The sequence below is a fragment of the Pleurodeles waltl genome, chromosome 2_1, assembly GCF_031143425.1.
Source record: "Pleurodeles waltl isolate 20211129_DDA chromosome 2_1, aPleWal1.hap1.20221129, whole genome shotgun sequence".
Classification (NCBI taxonomy): domain Eukaryota; kingdom Metazoa; phylum Chordata; class Amphibia; order Caudata; family Salamandridae; genus Pleurodeles; species Pleurodeles waltl.
Window position 1 is genome coordinate 825093883 of NC_090438.1, and position 18430 is coordinate 825112312.

An 18430-nucleotide genomic window follows, 5' to 3' on the forward strand; every position below is an offset into this window, starting at 1 on the left:
ATGAGATTCTTAAAAGTCACTAATGAATTTTTCATTAATTTTGTGGTGTGCCAGTCAGGTTTTACCTTTGCCAAGGGAGTTGGGACTCACCCTTCCCAAGAAAACTTTGAAAATGGTGCCATAACAGTGGGTTTTTCAATATCATATCTACTAACCTTTGGCTAAAGAACTACGCACACGGAGCAAGTTAAGAAAATGTGGTTCTTCAAGGTCATCTAAAGTATCGTTTTAGCTTCTTTCTTCACTTGGCCCTTTCGAAATGGATTTTCAGTAATCTTATGTCTGAGTCAACATGGAAAAAACAGGATGAACGAATTAGAAGTTACAAATTTCAAAGCTCCTTGTGACATTAACATGGGTAAGAAGCCCTTTTATTATTATTTGAGTGTAATAAAGTGTCACAGGTCTTAGACTGTAGGGCTAGACATTTCATACAAGCTCATACAGCAGTGCTAGCTAATACCAAAGCATCAATTTTACACTGATTATGCTCAGGCTCAAACACCAGAAGTGATGATATAAAAATATTTAATTAATAAAAATGATGAGATGGCTGTACATAAGTCATGAACTAACAGAACATAATAGGAAGTGTGCTCTGGTCAATTGAAAAATCAGCAATAAATATGTAAACTCACATTGTCCTACTTATCAGCTTTAAATACAGAAATGCTGTCATTTTCTAAGAATCATCAACTTGGCAGCTTCTGAAAACAGACATTTAACAATGAACTACAAAATTGGGTATATTACCTCACGTCCAAGAACAGGCGACCTCATTTTCGAGAGAAAATCTGTATTTCTATCCCAAAAGAGATTTTCTGTTTGCATCAGCTTGTCATTTTCACTAGACACTTACAGATGCTACACATTAACACATCCAGCCTTTCATATCCACTTATCACATTCCAGAGTTAAACATAAGATTCAAGTATCTCACCACAAATATGCCAAGGCTAGCCAGAATTAGCATAAGATGGGTCACAATAGGTCACGGATGGGCAATGTAATGTCATTGAGAGCCACAATTTTTCTGATAAATAAGTCACAGATGTGCCACCATTATGTCAAAATGTTACAACATACAACAGAGCACACTTCGAAGGTTTAAAGTCCAAATTAATGTTACTTAGTGTGGATCAAGGAGATGCTGCTGTTGTAGTATAGATAAGGAGTGAAAGGCCATCCAATAAATGACAGTGAGTCATATATAATTCAGGGCCAAAAAAAGCTTCTATATAGTAGTAGGTGGCGGTCACAGAGTATTTGGAACTGCCAATGGTTTCTTTTATGGTAAGGAGACTACGACTGCAAGAGACCATGATATGCCTCCAAGTGTTGGTAGGACAAATAAAACTATTATTCTCTAATACTAGGTCGATCAAGTCCGTGAGCATCAATGTGTGTTCATAATACTTTGCATCCCTCATGTCTGAAAATTGCTGCACCGTCATAAGTCCTTTGGCCTTGGGGATGCAAGTATATAGGGAATTTACATTAAGTGTAACCAAAAGGCCGCCTTCAGGCCATTCAAAATCTGCCAATTTACTCAATAAATCCTTAGTGCCTCTGATGTATGATGGTAAATTACATACTGAAGGTTGTAAGTACAGGTCAATATATTACCAAATTTTCTCCGTAGGGGAGCCTATGCCGGATATGAGAGGTCTACCAGGGGGAAAATCATAGCCCACTTTGTGGATCTCTGGTTAAAAATAGATGTATGGTGTTCTAGGTGTAGAGTTAAAAAGATACTGGTATTCTACTTAAGAGATTAAGCACCATTCTTTCCATACATCCAGCGTCTGTTTGATTGTACTTATTCTATCCTTCATAGAATTAGCCATCAGTTTCTAATAGGCTTTATGATCTCAAAGTTGTCTGTCAATTTCGGCTATATAGTCCATAGTGTTCATGATAACAATATTACCTCCCTTATCTGCCTCTTTGATGGTATCGTGAACTTTATTGCTCAGGCCCTTCTGAGCCTCCCTTTCCAAAGTGGAGATATTGTGTTGTTTATATTTTGAGCCTGCAGGATATGAGCCTTCCAAGTTGTATAATTCCAAGGTCACAGCCTGATTTTAAAAAAAGATCAATAGCATTAGTAGAGGGTAAGGAAGGAGTGAATCTTGACTAGGTCTTTAGATCACTGTCCACTGCCAAATTAGGAATAATACTGGGATCTTCCAATACCTGTGCTAAAGGGTAAGTATCCTCACACATGTCCTCCAAAGATACTAGGAGTTGTATATCTTTTATATCACTGATAAACAGACTACATCTGTGACCCTCAGTAGTAGGTTGTTACTGTGTAATGTTTTTATTGGGAAATGTTTTCACTTTAAGTTTTCATATGAATTTGAAAAAATCAATATCTATATTAGTAAAATCCGGTAGGTTGGAAGGACAAAAGCCCAGGCCTCTACTCAAAACAGTCATATTCATTAAGTAAATAATCAGATAGAATGATGATATTGATATTATCTCTACTGAAAGGAAGATTCAGTCGTGACGCACCCTCCATTACTTCCTTTTGTTTTGAGAGACAGGTCTCATGGACATTCTTTTCCTGGTTATGAAATCTTCTCTGTCGTTTTGATTGCCCCTCCTGGTCTTTTTACATTGGTAGCCCTTTTTGTGAAATGTTGCCTTATACCCCTTTGGAATATGTCTCCTGCGGGATCCTGCTCTCTTAGATTACAGCAGATAATGCCTCTATAGACCCAGCTAATTTTAAAATTGTGTTATGAAATTTAAATGGAATATTGGATAAGAACGAAGTGGCTAGGAGGATGACAACGGATATATTCCTTCTACAAGAAACCCATCTCCTGGGAAATGGTAGCCACTTCTTGGCTAGAAAGGGTTTTTCTCATGTTTCGCATGAAGGTTTTCACAGGGGTTCCAGGGGCACTGCTATATTGATTAGGAAGTGTAACCAACTGGTGAGCTGTAAGGTGTGGCAGGATAAGTTAAGCCGATATGTGGCGATAATGGGAGTTCTATGGGGTCACCCTCTGTCCTTAGTATGCGTCTGTGCTCTGCCCCCACTCACAACAGGCTTTTTAGCAAAACTTGGAGATTTAGTGAGGGAGTTGCCAGAGGCCCCGTGGATTCTAGGGCGAAGCTTAATGGGGTCTGCAATGTAGGTTTGTACCACTCTACAACAAGGGCCAGCGGAGGGGAAGGACCCACAGCTCTGGCGACCTTTACACACACCCTTCACTTGGTTGATATTTGGAGGGTGCATCATCAGAACAGAACAGGGATATACCTTCTGTTCTGGGGGCCATCCATCCATTTCCAGGTTTGACTATTTTTTCATGCCAGAACAGGAATGTCAGAGGGGTGCTGGAGATAAGACATTTTGCAAAGGGTCTGTCTGATCACTTCCCTACGGAGAGGGTTGTGGTCTAGTGTAAGAGGGGACACTGGACAAGCTGGAGGTTGGACAGATGTTACGTTCAGCAAGATGACTTTAGAGATTTTTCAGGACCAAACCAAAAAAAAAATTGTAAAAAATCAAGGCTCAGTGCCATCGGCAGGTGTGTTGTGGGAGGCCCACAAAGAAACACTGAGAGGATACATCTTCAGTTAATAGAGAAATGGATAGGCATAATGTCAGAGGCTTGGAATAACGCATCATAGATTTGGAACGCTGCTTTGCTAGTTCAGGGCAAGAGGAGCTCCTCAGAGAGATACTACACATGCAGACTTTGCTCCGACAGTAACTCACCCAGGAGGTGCAAGAGGCGTGACAGCCACTCATAGCAGAATCGATGAGTGGTGCGATAAGGCTAGTGAGACCATACATTGGATATGTACTCCTGGATTGGTGAGAACCCTTTTGGCATATCTACTAACACAGAATGGTTTGTGAATGATGGGGAGCGTACCAATAGCTCAGACCTTTGCAGGCTGTTATAGGAACCTATATCAGGCAGGCCCGTTGAGTCTGCTGCACGATTTACCTCAGTTCACGCAGGATCTGCTGATGCCAACTCCGTCCCGAGACAACAGAGAAACTTTAGAAGCCGAAATAACTGGTGAGAAGCTAAGAACGGTCTTCGCACAGTTTCAGAGAGGAAAGACACCAGACCTAATGTGTTCCCACCTGAATATTGGCACTTATTGTGGCTGCAGACGATCCAATCAATGTTAGGAATATTCCAGTAAGAGCTGGAGAGGTGTGAACTACCCTCTGACCTTAGAATGGTAGACATCTTTGTACTCCCAAAACCCAACACAGAGGGTACAAGGTGCGAAGACTTGGGTCCCATTTCACTTTAAACACAGAAGTCAATGTGCGGGCCAAAGTTCTGGCCAACTCAACTAAAGTAATTGAACAACTAGTTCATCCTGACCAGTCAGGGTTTATGCTGCGGAGGGCCACAAAACATAATCTGAGATGGGTACATAATGCGATTGCCTTAAGCAAGTTGGTGAAGAAACATAGAGCCCTAATGTGGGTAGACTTTCAGAAAGATTTTGATTTGATTGATTGGGCTTATATGTTCATTCTTCCTGCCCGGGCTGTGGCCCTAGATAAATCACCTATGTTTGTCTTCTGTATACTAACCTCCGAGCCAGGGTGAGGATGGAAAATATGGTCTCCAAATGTTTACCATGGTGAGAGGTATCCGCAAGGGGTGCCCTTTGTCTCCCTTATAATTTGCAGTAGCGATTAAACCAGCCTGGGTAGGAATAGATGCACTGTATGGAGGATTTCTGTTGGATGAAGCGATGGGAATCTCGTTATACACGGATGACCTCCTTCTGTATTAGGGAAACTTGGCGGTTTCATGGTCTAGGGCGATACAGATGCTAGAACAATATGTCATGCTCTCAGGTCTTCAGATTAACCCACGTAAATCAGTGGTTTAGCCTATAGCAAAATGCCAGGCGGATATGCCATGGGCACAGCGATTACCGATTCAATCCTCAGGATTCCAATACGTGGAGGTTTTCATTATGGGGATGCAAAGGGTTCTTTTGAGAGTAAACTGGTGCCACAGATGCAGCGGTTGCCAAAGGACTTTAAGTTCTGGAGTTCACTTCCGTTGTCTGTCCTGGGACACTCTGCCATCTTCAAGATGGTTGTGCTGCCGTGGCTTTTATACCAATTGCAGAATCACCCCTTTCTGATTGCCCTACCCTTCTTCATGAAAGTCAGTGCACAACTGCGAAGGCTGCTCTGGGGGCTTGGGGAGGAATAACACGCATCTCACTGGAAAAGTGTTGCAGGCTGTTGTTTGAAGGAGGACTAGCCACACCACTACCCCTTTGTATTATTTGGCAACACACCTTCTTATTAACAATGATTGGTGGTTCGGGGGTTTCAGGGCCCCAGCTTATACCTTTGAAGTAAGGGGTATGGATGCAAAGGTTCTTCTGCACATATTATATGAGGGTGATGTTTCGGAGTCGCTTCCACCGGCCACTAGAGTGGTGCTGGGGGCTTGGGTGGCGGCCAAGAAAGCTACTGGCTAAATACGCAGACTAACATTAGAGACAGCACTGTGGCAAGGCACATACCTTCCGCTGGTTGTAGCCCTGCACAGTTTCGCTTCACTGGATACTGTTGGTATCTCGACTTTGGGGGATGGTCTACATGAGGGTACCCTAAAGTCCTTCCAGGACCTACAGGAGGAATATGATATACATCACTCACAGGTTTTCAGATACCTGCAGCTCCGACATGCACTGCTGCCGACACTCCAGGCCACAACTTAGATACCAGAGTTCTCCTCATTGGATGCTAAACTTCTTCTCACGAACATAACAGTACATAAGTTATCCCAGACATATAAGATGTTGCTGAGGGATATTCCAAACCCTATGGTGGCAGTACACGGCATGGAAACAGGTGCTAGGAGAACTTGATGATGATGATAGGAATGAGGCACAGGAGGCTCCAAGAGAGGCAGTTATAGCTTCACAGTTTAGACATACTCAGCTTAAACTGTTCTACCAGGTATATTACACTAGGGCTTCGCTCTTCTGCATGAGATTGATACTGGGTGGAGGGTGTTTGAGGTGTGGGAGTACCCCGTGGAACCTTTTACACACATACTGGCACTGCTCTGTCCTTTCCCTCTTTTGGGGAGGGGTCTTGGGGAGCTTGGAGAGAGTGTTGGGTTTGGGAATATCAAGGGACCCCAAACTGGTGCTACTTCATGCGACTGATGAGCTGGAGGGGACATGCTCTCAGACAGCACTCTTGTGGCTGGGCCTAATAGCCAAAAGAGATGTAGCAAGGGCTTGGAAGGAGGTGATAGCCCCATAAGTTGAGGCCTTGGCTAGAGGCATGGATTTCTACATGGGCATGGAACATCCTATATACAAAGCAAGAGGTTGCCCCAAAAAAAATTATAAGATTTGGAGGGTGTGGGCAGAGGCTACAGGCATACACCTAGAACCCTGGACGGATCCCCCAGGGTTTACCGAAGGCATAGGAAGTCAACAGGGAATGGAGAGGCTAGGTGTGAGGGACTAGTGACAACGGGAAATACAGCCATGGACTTTACAAATATTTTAGTTGCAACCACCTAAGGACTGTGACCACAATACCACTGTGCCATGTTATAAAGCTTAATGATTCATATTATGCCTGTATTGTGTGTTATCAAACCACCTTTGTTGAAAAATCAATAAAAAGTTTGTAAATATATATATTGTTTTAGTAGGGCTCCAACCTTCCTGTTATGTTAAAATGTTTGTTTTAAAAAAAATGTATTTGTAAACAAAAACAAAATGTGTCATCACATGTGTATGATTCAGCGGGAGTCCCTGGGTTCCAGTAATGATAAAGTGGGGGTCCGCAAAAATAAAAAGGTTGGAACTACTGGTCCAGAGCATATTATATGGAATACCCATTATATGCCAATGGAGCCACTTTATTGCAGAGCTTGCAATGGTGTCATAAGAGTGTGCTCAATAGTTGATAGTAGGGGTCACATTGTATCGAAGAAAACCCAATATAAGAGTGCACACATACTTACACAGTTAATTACTTCCCCACTATTTGTGTCCTAGGCAGTGATAGTGATCCCATCTCCAATGTGATCCTCCAAGTTGCTGTCTCACATCATCTTTTGAGGTGGCAGCAGCTCTTGATTGTCTCAGTGGAAGAGAGCTATGAGACTTGGTACCAACCTAACCAGATGGTATTAGGCCTCCGCGTTATTTATGAAGCAGGGGAGCTGTATCCGCAGCTCTTCACTTCTGAGATGTTGACAGTGGTGGCTGGTACCCTTTGAAAGTGGTGGGGTGAGTGAAGTGCCCTACAACTTTCCCAGAAACAAAATAAAACACCCCCTTCCTCCAGAACCCCAAAGTAAACCACCCACCTTTCCAAAAGCCCAAATCAAAATACCCCCTCCTTCCAAAAGCCCAAATAAAACCATAATACTAAAAACACAACCACTACACTTGCATGCAATACACATATCAAATAAAAATTATAAAAAATAAAACCGCACTTACCCACAGGTTGCATGTCCTCCTTGGTGCCCATGCATGAAGAGCTCCCCTAATCAGTCCAGATGCTGCTCTCATGCTATTAGCCAGCCTAAGAGAAGCGCCTGGATTGGATAGAGTGGGCTGGCTGGATGCTTCTCCAGGCCCTGGAGGCCTGTGTTTGTTCTCCAGTCAGTTGTCTTAAGACAGCTGGATGGAGAGCTTCAAAGTGCGCATGTCACTTAGGCCCATCCAGTCAGTCCTGCTTCAGTCCTTCGCTGCCAATTGGAGAGACGAAGAGTTTTTTTTATGAACACGCTTTGTTCTTCCTAGACAGTGACTCGCTGTCATGAAATGAGTAGGCTAAGACAGTGTAGTCAAGATCACCGGTAAATAATCTATGCCCTTAAGGGAGCTGGAATACAAATCTATAAAGGTACAAGGCCACTACTGTAATTTTAGACGCTTGACAACCATTTGGAAAGGCATAGACAGCAGACATTCATGACATCACTCTGCATTGATTGTGTTTGATAGGTACCCTCTTTTTTTTGTGGGGCTGCTTGATATTTTGTTAGCAGAGTAATGAGTCCCCAACTGATTTGGGTAGAGAGTTCTACCACTAGTGATCTATTCAGTTTGTGATCCACCTCTTTCCTACTCTGTAATAGGAGTTTTATGTTCTGTATTCTTTTTGTCTTTTTGGCCGTTAGGGTGACTACCTTTTCTGACACTTTTTTCAGACCTGGACCTTTGGTTGATTGCCTGATGCATTCTGGCCTTTGAAGTCTTCTTTTGCTTCCCTTGATTTACTTAGACCAATGCACCTGAGATCAGTGATTTGTAAGTGAAACACTCGGAACTGGAGACACTGTCCACAATGACCTGATATGAGATGGTCACTCCATAGTCAGTGCTAGTAAATGCTGCTTGTGCTCGCACGTCAGCTTTCCTACTTTTGTTTACACCCTCGTTCGCGTCTCCTGTATGCAAACATGCCAAATAGTTGAATGAAATGTGTTTTGTGTTTGCACCTTAAATTTGATGGAAATATATTCCAACAATTGTATTTTTATACATCAGTTTTGGTTCTTGTCTTTGGACAGATGTCTCAATGCGTGTACATATTGTAAAACCAAGCATGCCAGAGGGGACTTGGCTAGTTACCCTATTGATGAGCTAGTTGACCGAGCGAAGCAGTCGTTTCAAGGTAAGGATTTGTGTGTTTCACTTTGTGTCTGTTTGTGTGTTTCACTTTGTGTCTGTGTGTGGCAGCTTTTTAATTTCTCAAATCATCAAAGTATTCTCAAAGAAGCAACAGCTCCTTTTGCTGAAATACTTTGGAGAATGAAAGAAACATTGCATCTTATTTTGTGTTATTTGTTAGCATCACTATTTTCATCATAAGTGAAGCAGGCGGCAGCTGTGCTGCTCATTGATAAACCTCCTCTCGTTTAATGCCTTGGTAGTAGAGCTGTATGTGAGAGTCTGATCAGATTGTCTCAAGGGTCTGCAAAGCTTGCCTGTTGTTTGAGCTACCCCTGTCCCCTTGGGTGTACATGTCGAGCATTATTTCTCAATCAGGACCTGATATGCACCTTAGAAGAGTCCAACTTCGTTGCCATTCCTTTGTGCCTCTTGTGTTTCCAGCATTAGTATTTGTCGCTCTTGTTCCATTTGCAGTCCCAACAGTTTTGCAACTCTACCTTGTGTCCCGTACCTCTACCACATCTTCTGCGCTACAGCCTCTCGGATCTGTGGATTGACAAGGTGCCCTATGAGATGTCCACTCGTAGAAGCGGAGGCTAGAGGAAGGGGCATAGAAGCCACTAGCCATTTACGCCCTCCCAAAGCTCCCATAATTAGCAGCTGGAAGCATAAAGGGACCCCCGACCGGGTGATATCTTAATCAGTGTAAACGAGTATATATAACACTATAAAACTCATGAGTGGCGAGGCACTGTATAAGGCAGAAAGACAAGCTTAGCTAAAAACCTGAATCTTTAATGCTTTCCAAAGGACTGCCCATTGGACAAGGCATTGCAAAGTGATCGCGAGTATCTACCCGCAGCTGTTTTCATGGCGACTTTGGAAGGGACAAACAGGTGTTAACCAACTGATCTGCGTGTCCTGCCGCAACAAAAGATGGATTATATCTTAAGTACTCTGGAGCCATGCCAAAAGCTGGCTTATGACTAAGTCAGTACCTTACCTTGAATGCTAGGGAACGAACAGCCAGTGTAGTGTACTGTGGAAGGATTAAATCTGGGCGACCTTTGGTAAACCATCGGCTGCAGAATTGTGCAGAATGTGCAATGTATTGCTGTACGCTTTAGAAAACGTTGCAAGAAAAGCATTGCTGTAGTGGATCTTAAAACGAGCAGCCACTAGGAGGATGGTAGATCTATCATTCTGTACATTCAGGGCCCGGAGAGAATCCTTTCCTTCAGTTCCTCTTCTCAATCATATGTATCTCTGGAGATTCATATTGAGCTAAGGTTGCTGCAGACCAACAAAGCTCGGTAGGATTGTGGGGTAGAGGTGAGGAGTACAGAGGAACGGAATGAGGTGAGCAATGCAGATAGGACAAGAGAGATTACCACCTGGGGGTCCATCACCGAATCCTTGCACACAGATGAAGTGTTGGAAGAGGAGTGTCTTCAGTTCATCCATGAAAAGCATGAGCTGTGGAGATTGCTGGGTCTGGTTGGAGAGGGAGTTCCAGAACTTAGGACCATAGCCTACACTGCGTTGAATCTGGTTTTCTCCTTCCTGTATATTTTTTTTATTCTCAAGCATGATGAATTAATGGCAGCAAGGGGCGAGAACATGATTATTGTCCACATACAAATGAGGCTCTTGGTGCCTGGTTGGTGGAGTATTTTGCTTTATGGAAGAGGTCTCGGGGGACCTTCTCTGAGACAACCAATGCTAAAAGTTCAACAAGTCAGTCACATATGTGGCTGTTGTATCTGAAGGACATTGTCTTGCGTGTGTAACTGCATATGCTCACTTTACTCAGTGCAAGCCCTCTTTCTAAAGTCTTGCATTTTACAGATGAAATTACCACATAGGCATATATTAGTTTGTACAAGAAACGGGTATAAGTGTGCATTTGAACCTATAAGTCCCACAGGATCCCTTCTGTCTGAACCTACTCTCTCTGCTCTCACCTTGGTCGCTGATATACGTGCCTCATCATTTCACGTTTCAAACACAGATTCCACACGCTGAAGAAATGTAGTGGTGCTCAGTTAGTGGACGTTACTCCTGCTTCTGTATGAGCTCAGTAGATTTACCTGTTTTTTTCGGTGGTTGCAGATTTCCTGTAATACTGAACCATGAAATTGCATCCCAGGGTGTCATTGCGTGATGGTGGTAAATAATTAAAGACATCCAGGAGCCACTGTCACTTGGCATGCCCGTCATCAATTTATGTGGAATAAGGTTTGCAGTAGTGGTAACATATGGTCCTTTGGGTTTGATTTACTGCAACTTCATTTGCTGCCTTTTCATCCATTCAGAATGTGATGAATTGCAAAACATGCCAACTTCACATCTTTGTTGATTACCTGGAGCTTGCCGTTTGCTTGTCTTTATGTTTGGGTTTTTTCATGTTGTTTTTTTTTAATCAGATGAGTGTGCGTGATTAGATTTGCAGATGTGTCTACATTTGTAAGGAGGGAAGGTCATACTGACACATGTCCTCTGCTGCCACAAATTCCGGTCTGCGTTTCTTTCTGCATTGTGATTCTGGTAACGTCATGTAAGGCTGGCAATGCAAATTTACTCGGAATATCCTAGCAAGAGCATGAATCCTTATCTCCACTCGTGTTTGTAAGAAAAAACACAGCTGTTTCTGTTGAGAACATGTTTTTATTCCAGGGATACTGTGTTTTGTTTTGATTACTAGAAATCTATTCATAACGGACTTGATGTGCTTTCGCCCATAGGCCCAGTATGTTGTTTTTTACAATGATTGTAGCGATCTGATCCCACTGCCCACAGATATGGCTTATCAGAATAGGACAGGATGTCTTAAAATAGTGTCGGAGGCCAGTGAGAATTTCAGCAAGATTAAAAGCATCACAGATTCACAAGGCGTTGGAAAGCCAGTGGATAAAATCTAGGATTAACAATTAAAAGTCGATTTCTACTGGCTCCAGGTCCCACTGCCTATCACTAATGTCGGCAATGTTTACATGTTTGCATTTGGGTTTTTCTTTTCAGGTTGCTACGGACTAAGATCACAGTGTCTGTCAGAGGAAGTCCCATATAATGGATGACACACCTCTCAGTCTGCGCACCTAAGGTTGTAGTGTGGGGCAGGAGGAAGGTGGTGAGGGAGGAGACACAGGATTACTTTAGAAAAAAAATATAGAAGGCACAATATTTATTCCTGGCCAGTTCACCCAACGCATCAACATAAAAAACGAAATAGCTGATATGCAGAAAGTCACTTTCAGAACTGCAGTTGGTGATGATTTTTAAAAACTCAACCTTCTACTGTGCTCATGACCTCACAAATCACATGCCTTTTGGGATTTCAGTTCCTTTGAACTCACCAGCAACATGGTGTCATTGCGCTTTGTGACCATCAAGCATATCACCGTGGTACGTCCCTACCCGTAGAACGTATGTGATTACCACTGCACATGTATACTGGACTACTGTGCCACCCTGCTTACCACTGCACATGTATACTGGACTACTGCGCCACCCTGCGCTCTTTTAGTCCCAACATGTCCGCATTGCTAAATTTTACTAACCTTGTACCAGGCGTCTTCCGCTGGTTCCTATTTCTTGCTGCAGCCCTCTCTCCAGGAAGATGAAAAGATTGTTATGTAGGGAGAGGACAAGGGTCGTGTACTCCTAATCAGTGGTTGAAACATAACATGTTCAAAAGACATATTGTCAGGAATGTATGTTGTTGGAGTTGGATTCCCAGCTTTTTATGAAGAGTAGAAGTGTCTCACTTTCAGGATTTGTGATATAGTTGCTTATGTAACAAAAGCTGCCTGGAGTAGTTTTAAGTGGCATTAACCTACTCTAAGCCCACGGTCACTGTGGGTGTTACTAAAGGGTGCAGTGGCGCCGTGGATATGTGGGAAGGAGCACATGGATACCAGTGATGTATGTGGAGAGAGGACCAGCATTTCAGGAGGGCACATCCTTCATACCAACATAGCATAAATATGTGTGGCCAGACTGAAATCAGCCATTACAAATATCTTTCAGATGTGAGTCTTCAGGAGGCAGAGCAGTGAAAGGCTGTTAAACAGTCAGATACTTTAGCATGAACCCCCTGAAAGTGTACCTGCGTGTTAATCACCAGACAGCACTTACTGTGCTCACAGATCAAATGCAAGCAAAACGAGTGCCCGTAGTTGTAAATTAAAAACTGTGAATGAATGTTAATGTAAGAGTTGACATTTTGATTGTCTACAGTGAACATAATGCAAATACACTTTAGAGGAAAGGCTACGGATATAATTACAGCTTAATACTGAAGCGCTGTCTAGAGCAAAGAAAACGGATGGATAATAGGCCAGAGCGAAATGTTCTTTATGCCAGCAAATCTCATACAATAGCCGGTATTTTATGATCAACTTTGTTTTATTAATTTTATAAGAATACAACAAGCCCTGCATACATCCAACTGTCCATGGCCAGCATTTTGCATTATGTTTTTTAGACGAAATTCCCCAAAAATAAGCAATTAAGCCAAATCGCATAATTTTAGGTATGTTCAGGAACAAAATCCTTGCGAGGGACCAAAGCAAATAAATGGAAGATAGAGGGTGCTCTTTACATCACTTGTGTTTTTTGTGCTTTTTTGCACAAAATTAATTCTCACATCCTGTGAGAAATGGGGTTTCTGGTTGGCTAGGGTATGCACCTAAGCCAGGCAGAACCCACCCACTCTAGTCAGGGCGAGGGAGTTACACACCCAAGACAACCCCTGCTCACCCCCCCTTGGTAGCTTGGCACGAGCAGTCAGGCCTATCCCAGAAGCAATGTGTAAAGCGTTTGCACAACACATGTGATGCACTATCCCCACCGCAAAGGAAACACAACACCAAGTTATATAGAAATAACCAGTATTCTACACAACATTATTAGACCAAACACCGCATGTCAGTAATACCCTGCTACCCAATCAGTTGTCAGAACATTACACGGTACTATCACTCTGCGAAAGCCAGCAGTAGTCACATAAAACACATATGGTTATGATTATTCTGCAACATCAGCAGTAGTCAGGAAAACATTACTAAAATAATGCATATGTCATAAAATCATCCTAAATGCCCATAAAAGGAACATCAGAAAACACATGGCAAGTCATGAATGTACACTCAAGCAAACGTCACTTTAACATCAGGGTTGCATATATCATGAGCACATATGTCACCAACAAGGTACAAACCGTATCATATAATGCCCAGTGAAAATCATCTTGCGCAAATGTCACCCAAAGCACCAGGGATGCCCATAATAAGGAAGCATCCCTTGCCGATGTATAAGCCAGATCCTTGAGGCCGCAGAAAGGGGAAGGGGGCTCCAGCGCTCCTTCTGTGGTAAAAGGGGAGCTGTCTGATTATGGGTGAGAGAGGGGTGCAGCAACAATGCCCAATCCGGGGCGCAAGTTGTCCCTGGGGGCCCCCGGGGCTGCAACCGGCCCTCGTGGGGGCAGGGAAATTAAAAAAACTCAGACAAAGATTGGGGTGTCACACTCTTCTCGCAGGAACCAGGGAAGAGGGGACTTACTCTGGCCTCCCCTAGTCCTGTACCTCGGGTCACTCTATACTTCGCAGGGAGGGGCGGGACCCCAGACAGGCAACCCCACTCCTCGCTCGGGGGCCACTCCATTTCTTTAATCCTCGACCGGGCAGGGGCTTTTGATGAGGCTTCCTTCCCGTCTGGCGAGGCACTCACGGTGCACGGCTCCCTGGCGTCTCAGGAGACTGCGCGTTTCTCTCTTGAGGCCTGGGATCCCCACGAGCTGAGCCTCCTGGCCCGAGGCCCTACCCAACTCTTCAACCAGCCCTACACTACCCTCGGGGGCTCCTGGGGCTTTCTCTGTAGCACCCAACACGGTGCACAAACAGTCCTCTGTCCCGGGCCACAGTGGTGAGGTTCGTCAGGAAGCAGTTCCCGCTGGTGCCCCGGGGGCGCCCTTCTCAGTGCATTTTGTCCCGGGGGCACCGCTAGGAGTGCGCTCGCTCCAGGCTTGGTTTTCTCGTGGCCCGGGGGCACACAACACAGCGTGCTTCAGACATGCTGGGCAAATACAGGATACCCGGGTCATGGCGGTGATTCTCTGGCAACAGGAGCAACGAAAGTGCTCTCCAGGTGCTTTAGCAATTATAAACAAGACGCCCTCAAGGTGCTTAGAGAAATAAAGAGGTGTGCTCCTCAGGCACTCTGCACCCCAGGCAAGGCGCACCCTTGTGCTGACAGACAAGTCGATGTAGAAGGCAGGGGGCCACAACACCCAGCTCCTTGAGTCACAAGGGAAGCACAGGGCTGCAGGGCCCATCAGCAGGCCAGCACAAGGGGGATGCAGTCAGTGGCAGTTCCTCCTAGTGACCCAAAAAGTCACAGGTCAGCACAGCAGCAGCAGCAGTCCAAGGCGGTTCCTGGTGAGTCCCTCCAGCAGCTTTCTGTGTCCATTTCCTTCAGATGTTTCTTGTGCACCTTACATGGGGAAAATCCCCTGTACTTAAACTCAGGTTTGCAAAGCAATTTCAAAGAGGGGCTGACGAGGTTCTAACCGGTTCCTACTGGTTCTAGGAGTGTCCCCTCTCTCCTCTAGCATAGGCTCCAGACATCAGTTGGGGGAAACGAGTCCTTTGTGTGAGGCCATGGCACAGCCTTTACAAATGCAGGTGTGCCCTGCCTACCCTTCTCTCAGCCCAGGAAGACCATTCAATATGCAGATGCACCTCTGTGACCCCTCCCTGTGTACAGGCTGTCTGAAAAGTATGCACATAGCCCAACTGTCACACTGCCCCAGACGTGGATTGGAGTCAAGCTGCAAAATACCAGAATCATAAGCGCAGAGAAATGCGCACTTTCTAGAAGTGGCATTTCTATAATGGAAATAAAAAATCCACCTACACCAGTAAGCAACATTTCTCACTTCCATTACAACCATACAAACATGCCTACGCTATCCCTCATAAATCAGACAATACCCTCTAGTCATAAAGCAGGACATTTCCAATGCAATCCTGTGAGCAAGGCAACAACACCCTCAGCAGTGAGAACCCAAATAGGCTGTTTGCCACTACCAGGACAGGCCACGCAACCAGGCACATGGCCTGCCTTCTACATACATACATACATACATGGCACCCTGCCCCTAGGGCTATCTAGGGCCTACCTTAGGGTTGACCTACATGTAGTAAAAGGGTAGATCTGAGCCTGGCAAGTAAATTTAGACGGCAGATCCCTGTGGCAGTAAACTGTGAACACAGGGCCTGCGCTAGCAGGCCTTAGACAGGTTTGAAAGGCTACTTCTATGAGTGACGCAAGCAGCGCTGCAGGCCCACTAGTAGCATTTCATTTACAGGCCCTGGGTATAAGGATACCACTTTACAGGGGACTTGCAGGTACATTAAATATGCCAATTAGGTGTAAGCCAATCATACCAACTTTAGAAGGGAGCACACCTGCACTTTTCAGTGATAAAGTTCTTAGAGTCCTAGAGCCAACAGCAAGAGGTCAGAAAAAATAGGAGGAAGGAGCCAAAATGTTTAGGGATGACCTTGCAAAAAGGGCCAGGTCCAACACATCTAAAATGGATTCAAAGACTAATTTCATGCTAAAATATAGTGCTAAATGCGAGATTTGTATTTAGAGCATTTTGGTGTAATTTTTACAGAAATTTCTTGTAATTATTACACTTAAGGAAATTACTCACATTTCATAACCCCTAATGGATATGGCAGTAGGTGTGAATAACTCCTAGTTTTCTTGATTATTTAAATGAATGGTACCACTTGTAGGGCTGCTCCCCTCCTTTGTACACATAGGCCCACATTATAACAATGGGGGTAAGTGCCGCCTACTGCTGCGGTGACGGCCTCCAAAAGACTGTCGCCGTGGCTAACATCCTTCCACCATAATATGACCACAGATGGATTCCCGCCACAAGAAGGGCAGAAATCCGGCTGTGGCCATGCTGGCAGACGGTGTTAAGGTGGCGCTGCTGCCACTACCAGCAGCGCCACGCCAGTAGACCGCCGCCAGCCGTATTATGTGTTCTGCTGGTGGTAGCAGTGCCTCATCCCGTCACCTGCCGGAAGACCCCCTGGATGCAGGTGAGTCTGGTTTCTGACAGGGGTAGGGGGGTAGGGGGTGTTGTGTGTGTTGGGGTGTGTGCATGAATGTGTGAGTGTGTGCGTGAATGCAAATGAGTGTGTAGCGTTCTTTGCGTGTGTGCATGTGTGAGAATGCGTGAATGAATGGAAATGTGAATGCGTGTCTGCGTGTCAGTTGAATGTGTGTACGGATGTGTGCGTGAATGAATGAATGGATGCATGCATGTATGAATGTCTGTGAATGCGTGGTGTGTGCCTGCGAGTCTACGTGTATGGGGGGAGGTATGGAAGGGGAGTGTAAGGGGGGTGGGTAGGCCTCCTACCAGTGGCAGGGAAGGAATTCCCTGTCACTGGTAGGGCCCACCGCAGTGGTTTTCGTGGCGTTACAAACCATGGCGATGGGCAGGGTCATAATGCCGCAGGTGGGACAGTAGCGGCCGCCGGGTTGAAGGCCTGGCGGCTGCTACTGCCATGGCGGTCGGTGTGGTACATTGGCATGTAGGCTTCAGCCAACCCGCCAATGTCATAATGTGGCGGTATGTACCGCCGCCACATTTACACCGACCACCGGGGTCATAATGATCCCCATAGTTTTGTGTCCAGTGCAGTTATTGTTGTTGTAAATGTCATATGTGATCAGAGTGATATCTTCTTTTGTGATGCAATCTGTCATCGTATTAGGAGTAGATAGTGATGGGGACAGAGTTGTGTGGCATTCTTACATTGTTATTCCTTAACTTATTTTAACAGCACCCTAAGTGTTAACTGCAACACAAAGTCCTGGGAAAAGAGGAATCATTCGCTTGCATTGCCCTCTTATTTAGTATAGTTATTTGTTTCCATTAGCCCTTTTGTTCCTGCATCACGGCTAAGGCTTTTCTGTTTACTCTTGCCTTTGTCATAACATTGTGTTAAAAGAAATTATCAGGATCTAGTTTGTGATTTTACACTGGATCCGTATTCCTCGGATATTATGACATCACCTCACCTTAGTCTTGGAATTCACTCTTATTCCGCTTATTTTATAGCTTTTTCTCTGCTCAGGTGCCTAGGACAACAGTGATGATAATGGGGACAGGAAGTACACCACCTACGATTTAACTTCAAAGGTAAAGGATTACTGATGGGAAATTTCGGTTTACCTAAGAAATTATGTTTACCCTCCACCCATACCTTAACTTTGGTTGCAGAATTGCCAACTAGCCCTTGAGAGACCAATTGGCAAAAAGATGGTCTCTATCTAGCGAATCTCTTACAGATGTGACAATGTTAAATTATTAGGGTTCATTGATTAACTGTTGTACTTTATACTGGCCCTGTTTTTTTTTTAAGAACATATTTTATTGTTTTTGAAATTGAGGTTTCCAGCGTGGCCTACTCAGCCTGCATAACAAAACGATAATACGAACAAAAAGAAAATATAAAACAATTATAACAATAAGATGTACCTGCCTTTCAAATCTCCCTCCTCCTGCCCATCTATTGTCATACATAAATGTAGTCTAAGTGATGCACTAATCATCGCACCGCAAGCTCATTCCTACCCCCTTCCTGGAAGGTCTGAAGTTTTTCATGAATTAAGTGATGTATTGGGTGGGCCCATCCCAATGTTATACCCCTATAGTCTCTCCCCTCCCCCA

At 44.4% G+C, this 18430-nt stretch overlaps 1 protein-coding gene across 1 annotated transcript in view; it reads left to right on the forward strand.

Annotated features, from left to right (window-relative positions):
* Window positions 1–18430, forward strand: part of CDKAL1 (CDK5 regulatory subunit associated protein 1 like 1) — a 1931537-nt gene that overhangs the window by 922666 nt on the left and 990441 nt on the right. Inside the window, exon 8 of the mRNA XM_069218767.1 lies at window positions 8568–8671. Coding sequence (XP_069074868.1) covers window positions 8568–8671 — 104 coding nt within the window. The remainder of the gene's footprint in view (window positions 1–8567; window positions 8672–18430) is intronic.